Consider the following 16,418-nt stretch of genomic DNA (forward strand, 5'->3'; position numbering starts at 1 on the left):
GGGGAGAACTGGGGGAGTCTTGCTGCAGGGTTCTAACTGCCAGGGACCAGGGATGAGGCTGCAGCAGGGAGGTGCAGAGCCTGCTGGCACCCATGTCAGTCTCACCTGAGCCTAAGGAGCAGCTGTCCTCACGAGTCCTTGGCTGTCACCTTCCACCGCTGTCTCCCATAGCGGTGTCTCCTCTAATGTGGCATTTCTTGGCCACTACTTTGGAAACAGGTTTCCTGGCCCAGAGGACCTCACTGGCAGCCTGGACAGTGGAGGGAGGTGGAACAAGGTAAGGCAGGACAGAATAAATAGGCCAAGTTCACAGAAACTTAGGAAAATACTGTTTAGGCTACATGGAGAACGCTGAGTGGCCCATCCTACAGCATAAAAGGCAAGTCCATGTTCTTTTCACCGGTGCCCACATAGATGTAGCCATGGTTCCTGGTGCGTGGGGTGTGGAAGAAGGTTAGGCCCGGCCACAGCAGGCTGCGCAGCACCACCAGCGAATTGCCCCGCTCCATTTGGATGCTCCAGGACCCTGGGGAGGCAAATGAGGAAGAGGCCGGATGTCAGCCTCTGGGTGGCCTTCACTGTTGCAGCTTGTCACCACCTCTCCTGAGGGAGGGCAGAGGACGTAAAAAAGGTGAAACACCAGTTGGCTCTTCCTGTTGTCAAGTCTGGGGAGCTGGTACCACTGTGCACCCCACACACAGGCTCCAGTCCCTGGGTGTGGGGTGAGCGCCCATGGCCCGCATCCTACTGTCATCCCCCTGTGCCAAGAGGGTTCAGCTGCCTGTGCTCCGTGGCCTTGCTGGCAGCAGGCAGGCCAGGCTGCCTCTAGTGGGAGGGGGCTGGGCTTCACTAATAAGCCTCTCCATCCTGGTTTCTGCCCTGGTTCGTGCTTCTGCAGACAGGAGCAGCCCAGCCGCCACAGGGACTTGGCTGGAAGGGCCAGATCCAGGTCCAAGGGAGGGAGCCGCTGTGTGGGAGGAAGGAGCCTGGGAAAGTCGCCTCTGGATGCAGATCTGGGGCTTCTATTCCCCTGTGCATGAGGCCTCTCCTGAAGCAGTCACGGCCCTGCTCCTGCCCTGCCAGGAAGGAGAGGCTTTAAAGGTTCTGGTGCCGGACCAGGCAGCGTGCTGAGTTCCGTGGCCTTCATCTGCTGCCAGCGTGGCCTGGCGACTTGGCTCTTGCACCCTGCTTCTCATGGCCCACCCCAGTCATGCCGCACCCAGCAGCCTCCAACTCCATCCCCACCCACTGGGGCCACCCCACATCCAAGAGCCCTGCCTGCCGGTAACCCATGACCTATGTGGCAGCGTGGCCCCACTTGGGACAGCTGCCGGCCTATGTCCAAACCACAGCTTTCTGGCACTGGGAAATCAGTGACCCCTGGGCTCTCCCAGACCCCTACTATACACACCTTGACCCACGTGAGGCACAAGTGGGATCCGTGTGCTGACCTGTCAGCTCCCACAGTGCCTGCAGGACCCCGTGGACAAAGCGTCAAAGTGCCCTGTTCCTGGGCCTTGGCCGAGCACTGGGCCAGACCACCCACCCCACCATCCTTGCCTGCTGCTTTTCCAGCCCTCAGCTCCATCCAGCAAGTGCTGCCTGAGGAGATGAGGGTAGGGACAGAATGGCCTGTCTCCAGGCCACTGTGCTCAGCCTCTGGCAAGAAGCCCAGCCCAGGAAGGTCCCATCCACTAGCCTTCAACATCCTGAGTGTCATCAGGTCAGCGTCTGAAAGACTTAGTCCTCGGGGACTATAGCCACATGCAGTCCACTGAACCAGGCACAGCCAAGCCTGCTCATCCGCCCTCTGCCTTCACACAACCTGGCTCTCAGCCTCCCCGGGGCCACATGATGTCTGGTGTCCCCCACTCCAAGCTGCATGAATACACTGTCAGCAGTGTGCTCACCAAGGTCACTGCCACCTCTAGCCTGCAGGAGGTCAGGGGGTATCTCATACATAATAGCAGCCCAGGAGAAGCCTAGCAGGGAAGCTGGGGTGAGCAGGCACCCCTGGCAAGGCAGGAGGGCAGTGCCAAGCCGGAGGAGGGTGCTAGGGCAGCCGAGTTGCCAGCCAGCCCAGCACTGCCCCTCCCTCACTTGTATTCTTGTCACACTCCTGCTTTCTGCCATTGACCCAGCTCAGCTGGTCGCCCAGGAAACACAGACTGTCGAAGACGTGCCATTAGTCACGTAGTGTCTACCTGAGGAGCCAGCCCCTCACTGTCACCTTCACTCACTTTGTTACTGCAAATGCCAGTGGGCCTGGGCCCCGCCACCGGCTGTGGCCCCCTCAGGACTTCAAAGAGCAGGCCTGACCTTCCCAAATCCCCTCAGCTCCCTTCTTGTATAGTGGCCACTGCTCCCAACGGACTACATGGTGGGGCACGAACAAGGGAAGGGAAAGGACCTGAGCTGCAAGCAGGAAGCACAGGGTTTCCTAGGCCTGGCCCCCACCTGCTGCTGCAGTCTGCAGATCTCCGGCTCAGGTGCACTGCCAAATCCCACTCCCACTGGTAGCACGGGGCCTGCTCAGTGGGGTGGGGTCAGCCAGGCAATGGGCACTTAGCCTCCCCAGATTAATAACTGCAACTCAGGCACACACCGAAATGTGGCCGGCCATGTGTTCCCAGTGAGGGCCATCCCAGCCCCAGTGGGGCAATGTGGTAGAGCTGAGACTCTGCAGGCTAGAGCTTGGAGAAGACAGTGGCACCATGTTCCCAGCCTTTAACTGACAGGCAGCAGGATCTGGCCCTGGCCCAGGGGGCCCCAGGACTTGGGCGGGAAGCACCATCCACATAAACAGCCAAAAAGCTGATCAAACCCCACCGCCCCTTTCTCCTGTGTCCTCTGGCACAACTACCACTACCAGTGCTGCTTCTGCCGGTTCCAGGCAGCCAGCCCCTTGCTGCCCTCTGCTGCCCAAACTGTGCACCACAGCTGAGCTTGCCCACCTGTCTCAGTTCTCCCCAAGTTTCTGGGAAGTAAAGGCACCCCTTTTGTCCCCAGTGGTGGTGGTGCAAGGCAGCTTCTGGTGACCTTACTGATAGAGGGTACCCATAGCAGACACCATGTAGAAGTCTGACCAGAGCTCCGGCCCAAGGTCGGAGAACTCGGCCTCTGCCTGTGTCCTCCAGGAGGGGTCTCCTTACCCCAGAAAAGGGTGGGTCCAAAGCTACCCAGTCCCCTACAGCACAGCAGGTCCAGGGTGCAGTGTGACATCCATGAGGATACAGTGGTCCTGGCCAACACCCTCCTCCCTCTCTAAGCAAGGTTGCCAGCAGTGAGTTACTGGGCCTCCACCCATCTCCATAGGGAGAAAGTAGGCGTCCTTGGGACAGTGCCACCTTAACCACACCTGCTTGGAAGAGACACCAAGTCATCTGAGGAGTGCTCACTGCGCACAGCTGTGACAGAACTCCCAACTACAGGTTGAGATGCGTCAGGACTCCGGGGGATGTCTATGGGAAGATTCTACACCTACCACCAGTCAAGACTGTTCTGGGGCCAGCAATCCCACCCTTGCATGTGTTTCCAAAGGCAATGAAACCAGTTTGTCCATGAGACACCTACACACCCATGCCTATGCCACACTGTCTACAACGGCCAAGAAAGGCAAAGTACCTCAGTGTCCGTCAGCTGATGAGTGGCCAGAAAGATGGAATATATACAGCATGGGATTCTGTGCAGCCCTAAAAATTGTGAGCTGCTATCATCTGTGGGATTAGAAAAACCAGGCACAGAGAGACAAGCACAGCATGAGCTCAGCCTCGTGGAATCTAAACAACTCTGAGGCCCATTCACTGAGCAGCTACTGTGATGGGGCCTGGGAAGGCTTCTTCCCCAAAAGCCCCCATAAGCCATCTATTCCCCCTATGTCTCTGGCGCTGCTTCCTGAAGAGAATGGCAGGTGCAGTCTTACCTTTGGGAATGTCATTCTCCAAGGAGTCCAGGAAATCCAGGGAGGGGTCCAAGTCTGCCTTCTCCAGCAAGGTCCTGTTCTTCAGGTCCACAGGCTCCCGGAAGTGGAAGTAGGAACTGAGTTTCCTGGCCTCTGACAAGGGCAGTCCTAGAGAGGAGGCCATGGAGGGTGCTTGGTCATAACCCACAGACCCTCCTCCTTCAGGGGTGGGGACCACACAGGCATCCAAGGGAGACAGGGACTAGTGCTCTTGCAAACAGGACAAAAGCAAGGAGCCACAGACAGAAGAGATGGAGACCAGCGAGCAGGGAGGCAGCCAGCAGCACAGGACACGGGGTGCATCTTCCTCAGAGCCAGGGCATCCCCTCCTCCTCCTTCACCTCCAAGGTACTGAGGGTGCTGGGGAAGAGAGGATCTGGGGAGCCCACCCTCAAAAGTCCGGTTGACATGGACAGGTCCAAAAGGGGTCTTGAAGAGCGCGCCTCGGGGGATGATGGCCACGGCCTTGTCAATCTGGTCAATGACAGATACCAGGCGGGTCTCTTCCTTGACCTGGACCTGGAAAGACAGGTGCTGTACCCACTCTACCCTGCTGCAAGGACCCCCACATTGCCTCCTCACCAGAGCTACCAGTGTCTGCCAGGCCCTGAAGACATGCCTGGTAGACCCCTGCCCCTCCTAGAGATTCTTCCCTTCTTTTTCCTCCTTTCTTTGTTTCCCTCTTTCCCACTCTCCCTCTATCCTTCCCTTCCTTTTTTTTTTAAATTTATGTATTTAGTACAGCATCTACAGCGTCTCACTACACAGATCGGACTTGTAGTGATTCTCCTGTTTTCAGTTTCCCAAGCACTGGCATTACAGGCATGTGCCACCACGCCCAGTTTCACTCACTGTCTCAGCACTCTCCGGGGGTGGGCCCAGCACAGCATGTCAGGGATCGAACCCCAGTCTTTGTGTCTGCGTAAGCAGGTGCTTTAATCTGCTGAGCTATCTGGCCAGCCCTTTCCTTCCTTCTTTGAATGTGAATACCAACAAGTGACACAATATTCACAACTACAAATGGGCATGGTGGTGATGCATGCCTGTAATCCAGAGCGTAGGAGACTGAGACAGCAGGACTACCACAAGTTCAAGTTCAAGACCATCCTGGACTTACGGAGCAAGACCCTGTCTCAAAAAAATAAAACACTACGAAACATCTAGTCTTCCTCTCTGACCCTCAAATTGCCCTCACTGAGGACATCTACTATGAACAGTTTGTTCCCTTCCAGAGACATACCATTTTTTGATCGTGTTTAAATGTTGCTATTTCCTGTTGTGGGGGGTTGTTTGCTATGAGGCGGGGTCTTGCTGTATAGCACAGACTAGCCTTGAACTCACTATGTAGTCCAGGCTGGCCTCAAACTCTGGCAATCGTTCTGCCTCTGACTCCTGAGGGGTAGTTGGAACTATAAGTGTGCGCCACCAGGCCTGCCTTACATGTTGCTTATTTTGCCTTCTTAAAATGTGAAAGTAGGCAGGTGTGGTAGCGTATGCTTATAATCCTAGCACTGTGGAGGCTGAGGTAGGGGGACTGCCACAAATTCGAGGCCAGCCTGAACTACACAGCAAGACCTGTCTCCGAAAACAAGGGACCATGCTCACTATAGAAAACTTGAATAATACAGAAAGACATACTTAAGAGGATTAAAGCACTAACAATCCCACCCCCTAAAGGTGAATCACTGATGTGTTGCTAGATTGGCTCTATTCTGTTTTTCACCATATGTGTTCCCAGTGAAGTTGGAGACAAAGTTACGGAGTTTCACCTCCTGCTCTCTGGTCACGTGACTACCACAAGCCTGTCCCCATGTTACAGCTCAACCTAACTGTTAACACGCAGGCCCCTAGGACCAAAAGAGCTACAGAGTCACCTGGGGAGGGCAGGCCTGGCCAGGGAAGTGCAGGCCACCTGCGCCTCACGTGCCAGCTACGTGGCTGAGGAAGGAGACTAGAAAGTGGCATTTCTCTAAGTGCGGGGGCCAGGGTCTGGAAGATGGCAGCTCGTTGGCTCTGTAGGAGCCACAGGGGGACCTGATCCAGTCCTGCAGACTGTAATCAGGGGCTCTGGGGAGGGCCTTTGGGGGACAGGGGCCCCACTGCCCAGACACAGGCTGGGGTTTGAACGCTGGCTCTGCCAGCTTCAAAACTTGTGCTCTTAGCTCAGCAGATTAAAACACCTGCTTAGGCAGCCACAGGGACCAAGGTTCAATCCCTGCCTGCCGTGCTGGCCCTGCCCCAGGACACACTGAGACAGTGAATGAATGAGATTGGGCATGGTGGCGCACTCACTGCAAGTCTGATCTATGTAGTGAGACCCTGTAGACTCTGTACTAAACACATTAAAAAAAAAACTTGGGCTCCTTGCTGATGTGCAATTCCATCGCTAGGAATCGATCCTTGAAATCAAGTGGTCACTGCAAATGGCATACGTAAGGGATCACATGGTTTGGTACAGTGTGCCAGGGCTGGGAGCTCAGAATCTGCAATTCCACAACCCAGACACAGGTTAAGCACCGTGTAGTCCCACACAGGCTCAAAGAACAGTGCAGCTCTTTTTTGTTGTTGTTTTTGTGGGGTTTGTTTGAGATAGGGTCTTACTACAGAGCCCAAACTGACTTCAAACTCTCAGCAACCACCCTGCCTCCTGAGTGCTGGGATTACCCAGCTGGGGAAGCCCCTTAGGCTGATGTAGAAGGGTCTCCAAAAGATACTGCCAAGGGAAAAGAGCAAGGTGCAGAAATACATGTGTCACAGGCCGCCATCCAGCTCATAGCTAGGTGAAGAGTGTGTGTGACGGTCAGGCGTTGACTGGGGCTTATATCTGCATGAGGTGGCTGCACCTCACACTTCAGGGAAACTCAAAGCCCCTGAGACCAGGCAACATGCAGGTTCTGATGCTGCAGCCCAGATCGTGTACTTCCGATACCTGTGTGCATACGCAGTAGAGGCACGATGGTTACACCTAGAAAGAGTGCCTGTGACTGCTGATGGAGGCAAACAAGGTGGAGCATCTTTTTTTGTTCTTCATTTATTTATTTGGTACAGGCTCTCACTATGCAGCTCGGACTCATAATGATCCTCCGGTTTTCAGCCTCTCCAGTGCTGGGATTCCAGGCGTGCACCACCATGCCCAGACTTGGTGGCCAGCTCAGCGCACCCAGGGGTGGTACTGGCACAGCCTGTGGCGCCTGGGATCGAACCCTGGTCCCTGTGCTTGCCCAAGCAGGCACTTAGTCTGCTGAACTATCTCACCAGCCCTGACTGCAGATGGAGACAGAAGGAAATGTCACTATATCCCTTTGTGCACTGTGGAATATGGAACTATGTGCCATATGATTTCATAAAATAAAAACTGGCTAAAAGGGGGCTGGGGAGATGGCTCAGTGGAATAAGCGCTTCCCTGGCAAGTGCAAAGGCCTGAGTTCAATCCCCAGTTCCGCAAAAAAAAAAAAAAAAAAAAAAAAAAAAAAAAAAAAAAAAAAAAGAAAAAGGAATGTACACCTACTTTGGGCTGGTGAGATGGCTCAGTGGTCTAAAACACCTACTCAGAACAAGCTTAGCAAAGCACAGGGACCACGGTTCAATCCCCCAGCACCACATGCCAGCCAGCCCCGCCCCCTGGTGGGCTGAGCTGGACACACACACACACACACACACACACACACACACACACAAATAAATAAATAAATAAAATTAAAAAAAAAAAAAACCTGGCTAAAAGCAAGGTAGGAACCAGGCATGCTGGCACACACCAGTAATCCCAGCACTTGGGAGGCTGAGGCAGGAAGACTGCTCTGAGTCAAGACCAGCTTGGGCTACAGAGTGAGCTCAAAGCCAGCTTGAACTGCATAGCAAGACCTTGTCTCAAAAAAACAACACAGACAAAAAAATTACAAACAAGAACAACACAGTTTGCAGCCCAGGAGTAGAGGGCCTGCCTACCCAGAGAGTGGCCCTGCCTGCACCCCAGCACCTCACCAAAAAGTATGCATGTGTGTTCCATGTGTATATTCATGTGTGTCACATGTACACCTACATATATATATATATATATATATCACAAATGCGTTTACATGTTATCTCTGTGTCACATATTTTGTGCATGTGTATTACATGTTTACATGTACATATATGTGTCACATGTGTATGTGTGTGTACTTATATGATACATATATACTTATGTGTATACATATTATACATGTTTGTGTATGTGTGTATTACATATATATCCATGTGAGTGTTACCTATTGTTATGGTTTGTATCTAGTTGTCCTCCCAAAGCCTCATGCAGTATGGGGCAGGGACTTCTAGAGTTTGAGATTAACTCATGATCCACTGGGATTATGGATCTTAGTACTGCTGGTGAGTGCTACACCCAACCTGGGGCAGATGGCCTGAACGAAACTTAAGGGAGACAGACTTCCTCTCTGCTGCCATTGTTGCTGTTAGTCCTCCACTTTGCTCATGCTGTCTGCTGCCGCCATGAACTGCTGCCCTCTGTCATGTGCCGCTCTGCCTTGGAGCCAGCTGAGTATGGACTAAAACCTCCAGTGACAGTGAGCTCAATAAACCTTTCCTTCTGTCATTTTGGGTGTCGGCTATTTTGTCCCAGCAACAAGGGAGAGTAACTGAGATAGTGTAACCCTGGACATGTTCCCTGATGCCCTTCCAAAGCAACCCCAAGTTCCACAAGAACCCTCCTGCCTCCCTGGCCCTGCCCCCTTGTCTTATCCTATCTACCTCCACGTTTCTGTGGTCCTCCCTCTACTAGCCAGAGAGTACAGCCCTCCTTCACGGCGGCGTGATGGTCCCAGGAGCAGAGCAGGGAGACCCAGGGATGTCACAGAATAGTACTCATTGCCCTAATTTCTATTAGGCTGGCTTGGGCATATGTGTGTACGCATGTGTGTGTGTTTGCTTTTGTCTTGCTTTGTTCTGGGGACTGGGGCTGCAGCCCAACATCTTTGGGCTCTGCTCCCCCTGAGCCCAAACTTCAGCTGGCGCAGGCCTGCTTCCCCCTCCCCTCACCCTCCTCCTCTCTCACCACCACATCATCCTCAAAGGTCTTCTCGCCCTCAGCTGTCGTCCTCTGGAACTCGGTGTGCTCATACTCATGCGAGGGGTCCCCCATGAAGCGGCCCTTCACCACAGCCATCTGCGCAGCCATTTCCTCGGTGGCAGGGGGCAGGAGGCTCCACTCCATGCAGTTCAAGCTGCAATGATACGCTGGCCCTGGACTCTGTCTCCAGACCCCTGCTCCTTCCCTTGCCCTTGGAGTCGGGGGCTGAACACTGAACTGTGCCTTTCCCTCCCTCTGACCCAAAGCCCTGAGCACCCCTCGTGCAGTTATGCAGCCGGCTCTCCTGGTGATAACAAATGCAACTGCATTGCGTGCAGGTCACAGAAGTGTCATGTTCAGGTGCTCCTCCCCTTTTGTTGAGGTCACATCCTGACATACCCATAGTGAACTGAAATTATTAAGTCAAAAACCTATTTAAGCCAGGCATAGTGGCACACACCTATAATCCCAGCACTCAGACGGCTGATGTAGGAAGATCACTTCAAGTTTGAGGCTAGGCTGGGCTACAAAGTAAGTTCAAGGCCAGCCTGAACTGTATAACAAAACATCGTCTCAAAAAGACAAAAACAAAACCACAAAAAAATCTATTTAACACACCCAGGCCAACCAACATCATAGCATCACAGGACAGACAGGACAGGCTCACTGCCAATTGCCTGGCACCCCAAGAGAGGCACAGCCTCCCAGCCTCGGGAGAGAGATGAATCTAATCCAGCACAGTTGCTACAGCATGTGCAGCACTTCCCCACCACCACCACCCGGCTGGAAGTGGACAGCGGAAGCATCCTCACAGGGTGTTGCTGAAGGTAGGAAAACCTCTTCCCAGACATCAGATCTCCCTTCCCGGTGAGCTGCTACCCTTGCCCCAGTGGTGGGCACCTGCCTGCTTCGAGCTCAGCCTGTGAGTGACAGCATGGTCTTTCCTCTTGGCTCATGGAGGCCACCCTGGCTCCAGGTCCTCGGCCTCTCCCAGGACCCAATGAAGAGTGCAGAGGGGACACTGGCCCTTCGGGGCTGGACTTTTCTGCTTCTCTCTCAATAGAAAAATAGCTCAGCCTCCCAGAGTCCCTGCCTCTCTGCAAAACATTTCTCCTAAGGAAGGGTTGCAAGGTCAGCCAACATTTTGGCCCTAGGCTTTCAAGGTCAGTGAAGACTCAGGACATAGGAGAACCTGTACTGCAACATCATGTAACTCAGTTGTGTCCCAAATTTTCTGATCAAGGAGATTATGGAGCCAAAGAGAAAAGTGATTGATGATGTAGAGTGTGCCTAAGGAGAGTCACATGGAAAGAAAACATTTTCTCAGGCTTTCACAGAGAGCAAACTGGTCAAGCAATGGCCGTGACTCATCCACGTGGCTGACACTGACAAACGATCTACAAAGTGTGGTATAGGGCTACAGGATAAATCCTGAGGTACTTGACTGACCTTATCACATACCAAAGTTACATTTCTTGCTATATAGGTCTTGCTTTATCTTGGTCTTAACCATCCAAAAGAGAAGTATAAAAATGAGGTATATAAAGTAAAGGCATATTAATATGCTGAGCTGTGAAAGGCTCAAGTCAACAACTTCTGCGAATAACCCACTACTATTGTGGACTGCTGGACGGTGTTGGATTGTTTTGCTGAATTCACGCATCTATAGTATTTAGATGATAATGGAATACCCATCTCTGACAGGACTAAACAAAAAAAGGAGATACAAAGGAAGGACCATTTTGTATTTGTATATACAGAATAGTTAGATAGATATACAGCTATTTTCGCTTAATTCAATGAGAAGAAAGATTTGTACTAATAGTGTTTGGACAGGATATCCTGCCTGCTTTTTGTACTATGGATAACCACTAAGAAGATAACAATGTACAATGTATTAATTATTAAAACTGTCCCATTATTAATGAAACTGTCTCATTGATATTTGTTTCTCAATAAAATAAAATAAAATAAAATAAAATAAAATAAAAACATTTTTCCTGTTTTTCCTCCGCTCCCTCTTCCCAGCTCTGAACAATGCCCTCAAAGTGACAATGTGCCCTAAGCAGTCACTTCCTTCCTGCCCTCTATCTCCTGAACCCCTTACCCCTGCCACCCACAGGCCTACTAGGGAAAAAGGTCCTGGGGAAACTAAAGGCCCTTGAGCCATCTCCACGGGCCTCTGCTGTCTCTCTCCACTCCCCTCCAGGGATCTGTCCTCTCCCACTGATCTCCATCTGCTTCTCAGAGGCCCAACTGCGCTGTGGGTACCCAGCCTGCAACCGCCTCACCACCACCCGGTCACTAGCGCTGGACGCTGCAGAGATGCTCAACCTCATCCCTGCTTGCACATCAACTCCTGGTCCCGACACAGCCCCACCCACTGTTCATATCTAAAGCAGCTCAGTGACACTCTCCTGTTCAGAATCTTTGGGCGGCTTCCCACGGAGCCAAGCCTTTCAGTGTCCCACAAAGGTCCCCATGACTGCTTTCTCCTTTCACCTCTGACCTGACTCCTACACTGCTTTCCTGCACTCACTCCACTGTCGCCACTCTATACTCTACCGTCTTCCACACCTGCCACAGGGCCTCTGTGCCTGCCCAGAACTGTCTCTCTCAGATACCCACATGCTTTGCTCCCTGGCACTTCAGGTCTCTTCTCAGTGTCATCCTATTAAGCAGGTCACCCTGCCGGGTGTGGTGGCACACACCTGTAATGCCAGCACTCAGGAGCCTCAGGCAGGAGGATCCTTGTGAATTTGAGACCAATCTGGGCTATAAAGTGACCTCAAGACCAGCCTGAACTGCTTAGCAAGAACCTGTGTCAAAAAGAAAAAAAAAAAAACAAAAAAACAAAAACAGGTCATCCTAACTCAATACCCACAAAAGTTGGGCAGGGTGGTGTGTCCCTACTCAATAGGATCACTTAAAAAAAATAGGATCACTTGACTGTACAAGTTCAAGACCAACTTAGATAACATGTGCAGACTCTGTCTCAAAAAATAAAAAGATTGGGCTGGTGAGATGGCTCAGTGGTCTAAAGCACCTACTTAGAACAAGCTTAGCAAAGCACAGGGACCGCGGTTCAATCCCCCAGCACCACATGCCAGCCAGCCCCGCCCCCCTGGTGGGCTGAGCTGGCCACACACACACAAATAAATAAATAAAATTAAAAAAAAATAAAATAAAAATAAATAAATAAAAAGATAAAACAGCCCATTGGTCAGTGGCACTTCAAGCATCTGCCATATATGTCATGGGAATGTTTGTCTGTCTTCTCTTTCCTGTCCCCAAGCACCTACTCCCACCTAAGTGTCCCCTTTACCATCATATTCCTGGTGCTTAGATCAGTGCTCAGCACACAGTAGGAGCTCCACAAATCCTCACAGGGTAAAATGAAATGGGTCCCCATGGCATGGTGCCACAACCCTGTACTTTTCACACCTTCTTCCTTCCCCCAGGAATTTCACACTGAACTCAGTCTCCCCCAGGGCCACCACCTGAGCTGCACCCAGCTCCAAAGCCAATGGCACTGGTACTGACTTCGTCTCCTGGGAAGGAAGGTGATCCCACACCCATCACTGTGCAGTGAGGCCCACCAGCCCCAGTCCTGCCACCACCCACGGCATCTTCCAACCGCCCCTCCTCTCCCTCAGCTGCGCTTCCCCTTCAAGCCCCACCATCCCGACCCTAGGATGATGGCTAAACGCACACCCCATTTCCAGGCCTACTTGCTCAGAGCCCCTGGTACCTCCCTACACCGGGGACTAAGCTCAAACGCCCTGTACTCTCCATCCAGCTCTACACACACACACACACACACACACACACACACACACACCGCTGCCCTGGTCAGGCCGCCTCCATGCTGAGGTGAAGAATTGCCCTCTGACCGCAGGCCGGTATGCAAGCCAGGAGATGCCATCTGACCCTGCGCCACCGGACCTGCTCGCTGTCTAGATCAGAACCCTTGGGCCCCTTGGGAGCAGTTACTTCTAGTTTTAACTGCCAAGTGGTACGTCTGTCCCCCTCCAAAGCAACTGCAGCTTCAGAACTGCAGCTTCCACAACTAACTCGCACCTGGCTCCCCTCAATAGGCCAGAACTGGGTGCCCCAGAGTCCCGGACACCTCTGCCACGTGAGCCCCCAGCCCTGAGCTGCACCCAGCCCCACAACTGGCTTCTACTCCAGAGGCCTTGTCCATCACAAGTTCCTGGCACGTAGGTCTCCCTGTCTCGGTCCATGCTTCCCCACCTGTAGAGCGTCTTGCGGGGCGCCAGCTGATCCTCGCCCAGGCCCTGAGCGATGTAGTAGTCGGCCACGATCCCGAGGATGCGGCCCCAGAAGAGAACGCGCTCGTAGCGGTAGTCGCGCTTCACGAGCAGCAGCGAGGTGAGCAGCGCGGTGCGCCGGTCGGGGCTGAGGCCCTGCCCGGTGCCAGCTGCCAGCTCCAGCGACAGCAGCAAGCTCTCAGAGTCCATGGCTCCGGCTCTGCAACGTCGGCAGCCGGGAGACGCGTCTCCATGGCGACCTGGGCCCCGCCCTCTCCCCATGACCTCCGCCCCTTCCGGGGTTGGGGCCGAGTCTCGCGCCGAGTCCCTACTGCGCTCACTTCCTGGGTCATTTCGGGCCGTGAACCCTCTCGCGAACTCACATTTAGAGCTTCGCTAACATCCGGGGTATGAGGAAGGATACACTAAAGCTTCGACACTAGGTGTGGGGCCACAGATCTACAAGCCCAGCGCTCCAGGAGGCGAGGGCAGGAGGATCAGGAGTTCCAGCCCTGGCCTCAAAACACTAAAAAGGGCTTGGATTGGATGCGCTTCAGTGCAATGGCCTTGGGTTCAATCCCCAGGATCTGGATGCGGGACGCGCATTGAATTTCAACATTGAAACTAGCTGTAAAGCGCTGGTGAGATGGCTCAGTGGTCTAAAGCACCTACTTAGAACAAGGTTAGCTAAAGCACAGGGACCGCGGTTCAATCCCCCAGCACCCGCCCCCTGGTGGGCTGAGCTGGCCACACACACACACAAATAAATAAATAATTTAAAAAGAAAAAAGAAACTAGCTGTAAAATTTCAGCCTGTTCAGTCCCTTTCTCGGAATTATTGTTGTTGTTGTTGTTGTTGTTGTTGTTGTTGTTATCTGAGACAAGTTCTTGCTACATAGTTATAGTTCAGGCTGGCTTCAAATTCCAAATGATCCTCCCGCCTCAGCCTCCCAAGTGCTGGGATTACACTCCTGTACCAATATGCCCAGTTTTGGCCTCAGAATTATTTCACGGAGACGGCCTGGGGAGATAGCTCAGTGGCATAGGCACCTTCCTGGCAAGCACATGGTCCTCAGTTCAATCCCCAGTTGGGGTGGGGGGAGGTAATACTCTTGGGGGCTGGTGAGATAGCTCAGCTGACTAAAGTACCTGTTTAAGGCAAGTTTAGGCAAGCGCAGGAACTGCTGTTCGATCCTTGATCCGGAACACATGTCTCGCCATCTGCGCCCCCAGAGCCTGGTGAGCTGGGCTGGCCACAAGGGGCAGGAAAAGAATTATTTCACAAAGGAAATCTGAGGTGCCCCCTGGCTGCAAAAGTGTACCAACACAGCATCCTCCCGTGCCACGCCAAGTCTTACAGGACAGGATCCATTCAGCACCAGATGGCCCTTCGCCTGCCCCTCCCTGGAACTAGTGCCCTTGCGTCCAATGAAGATTAAGCAAGGCTGAGCCAGCCTTGGTGTCACACACCTGTAATCCCAGCACTTGGCCAGTAGGGCAGAAGGATCCCCATCCAGCCTGGATTACAGAGTGAATTAAAGACCAGTGTGAACTCAAAAAAAATAGACAAGGCCAGCTAGATAGCTCAGTGGGTTAAAGCGTCTACATAGGCAGACACAGGGACCAGGGTTCAATTCCACCTCACCCCCGGGGCCAGCTGAGACTTTGACTGAGATTGGGCTTGGTGGCATGCACCTGTAATCCCAGCACTTGGGAGGCTGAAAACAGGAGGATCACTGAGTCTGATCTGTGTAGTGAAACCCTGTAGACACTGTACTAACTACATTAAATAAATAAATAAAAATAAATCTAGGGGCTAGACAGATGACTCAGTAGAATAAGTGCTTTCCTGGCAAGCGCAAGGGCCTGAGTTCAATCTCCGGTTCCACCAAAAAACATAAATAAATAATTTTAAAAAATAAATCTAATAAAAAAATAGACAACAGGGCAAGGTCACAGAGCCATTCAGTGTGACGAGGGCACAGGAAGGGTGATGTTTACAGGCTACTCTTGCCTCAACCACTACCACCTACATTATTTACTACTTTGGGTCCTACAGCTGTTACTGTTAAGACTCAAATATAGACACTGAGCAGGGCCTGCCGCAGCTGGGGCACTGCCTGCCCAGGCCACTGCATGTCCACCTTTGATCCCAGTCAGGGACAAATGCAAACACATTCCTCAGCAAGTCTGCTGCCCGGAAGAGCTGGACTTTATGGTTATTATTAATTGGTCTTTTCATCTGGGAATTCCTTTGAGAAGACTCATGGAATCAAACTGACCTGGGTCCCAAGGCCAAGCCTGTAGGCATGCATCTAAATTACTCCAGTAATTACTTTGTTTTGATTGTCGAGGCATTTTTTATGATGGCTTTTAAAATAGGTATTAGACAGTGCCTGCCTGACAAGTGTGAGGTCCTGAATTCGATTCCTGGTACCAATAAAATAAGTATTGGAAGGAGCCGACCTGCCTTAGCACGCCTTCCTTCTCAGCACAGTTTACGAGCCCCCTCTGCACAACTCCCCACTGCCTCCTGGTTCCTCTCCTACAAGGTAAGAAGACAGAGAAGAACCCAAGATCAGCCTGGTGGGAGATGCCTAGAGTGCTCACACACAGAAGCGCCCAAGCCTTTGGTCTGATTGATCTGTTTACCCATTAACAGCAAGCACCACACCAGCAAACAGAATTCCAAGAAGACAAAAGGTGGAACATCTTGCAAGGGCAAATCCTGGCTAACGTGGAATAAAACCATGGGGTGTGTGGCCCTCAACCTCTGGGTCACAGGTTCAAATCCATCTTCTAATACCCAAGCAGGTCGCTGAGTCTCCCCATTTGTAATGTGGGCAGCCACACACATGGCGCAATGTTGTCACATTAGACACTAGGAGCTGTGTCTTGGGCACGAAAGGGACTGGGCGTGGTGGGCACTGGACAAGAGAGGCCTCCCTGTGGGTGTGGCAGAACAGAAATTCTGAATCACATAGATCTAAAATTCCACAACACCTGGAGGCTGAATTAAAATACAGTACTTAAAAAACAAAGAGAAAGATGCTGGGGAGATAGCTTAGTAGACTAAGCGCCTGCCTGGCGAGTGCAAGGTCCTGAGTTCTGAGTTCAATCCCTG

General features: G+C 52.3%; 1 protein-coding gene across 2 annotated transcripts; it reads right to left on the reverse strand.

Moving 5' to 3' along the window:
• Positions 1-46: 46 nt before the first annotated feature.
• Rsph9 (radial spoke head 9 homolog) lies at positions 47-13,516 on the reverse strand. Of its 2 annotated transcripts, none has more exons than XM_004624112.2 (5): positions 13,278-13,516; positions 9,009-9,177; positions 4,351-4,480; positions 3,923-4,069; positions 47-526 (listed from the first exon to the last, which is right to left on the reverse strand). In XM_004624112.2, exons 1-5 carry the CDS (start codon positions 13,502-13,504, stop codon positions 366-368), a joined length of 834 nt encoding a protein of 277 aa, XP_004624169.1. In that variant the 5' UTR covers positions 13,505-13,516; the 3' UTR covers positions 47-365. The 2 variants fall into 2 exon arrangements, with proteins under 2 accessions (XP_004624169.1, XP_023575326.1); XM_023719558.1 differs by having other exon boundaries at positions 364-603.
• Between the last annotated feature and the right edge of the window lie 2,902 nt (positions 13,517-16,418).

The sequence above is a fragment of the Octodon degus genome, unplaced genomic scaffold (genome assembly GCF_000260255.1).
Source record: "Octodon degus isolate 3935 unplaced genomic scaffold, OctDeg1.0 scaffold00005, whole genome shotgun sequence".
NCBI lineage: Eukaryota > Metazoa > Chordata > Mammalia > Rodentia > Octodontidae > Octodon > Octodon degus.

Bases quoted from the DNA above. Each gene is read 5' to 3' on its own strand.
- Rsph9 (XM_004624112.2), bottom strand. From the start codon at position 13,504: ATGGACTCTGAGAGCTTGCTGCTGTCGCTGGAGCTGGCAGCTGGCACC. The intron at 4,481-9,008 runs GTGAGAGAGGAG...CTGTCTTTCCAG, and splicing joins CCTTTGAGGATGATGTGGTG to GTCCAGGTCAAGGAAGAGAC. The intron at 4,070-4,350 runs GTGGGCTCCCCA...CCTCCTCTCTAG, and splicing joins TGTCAACCGGACTTTTGAGG to GACTGCCCTTGTCAGAGGCC.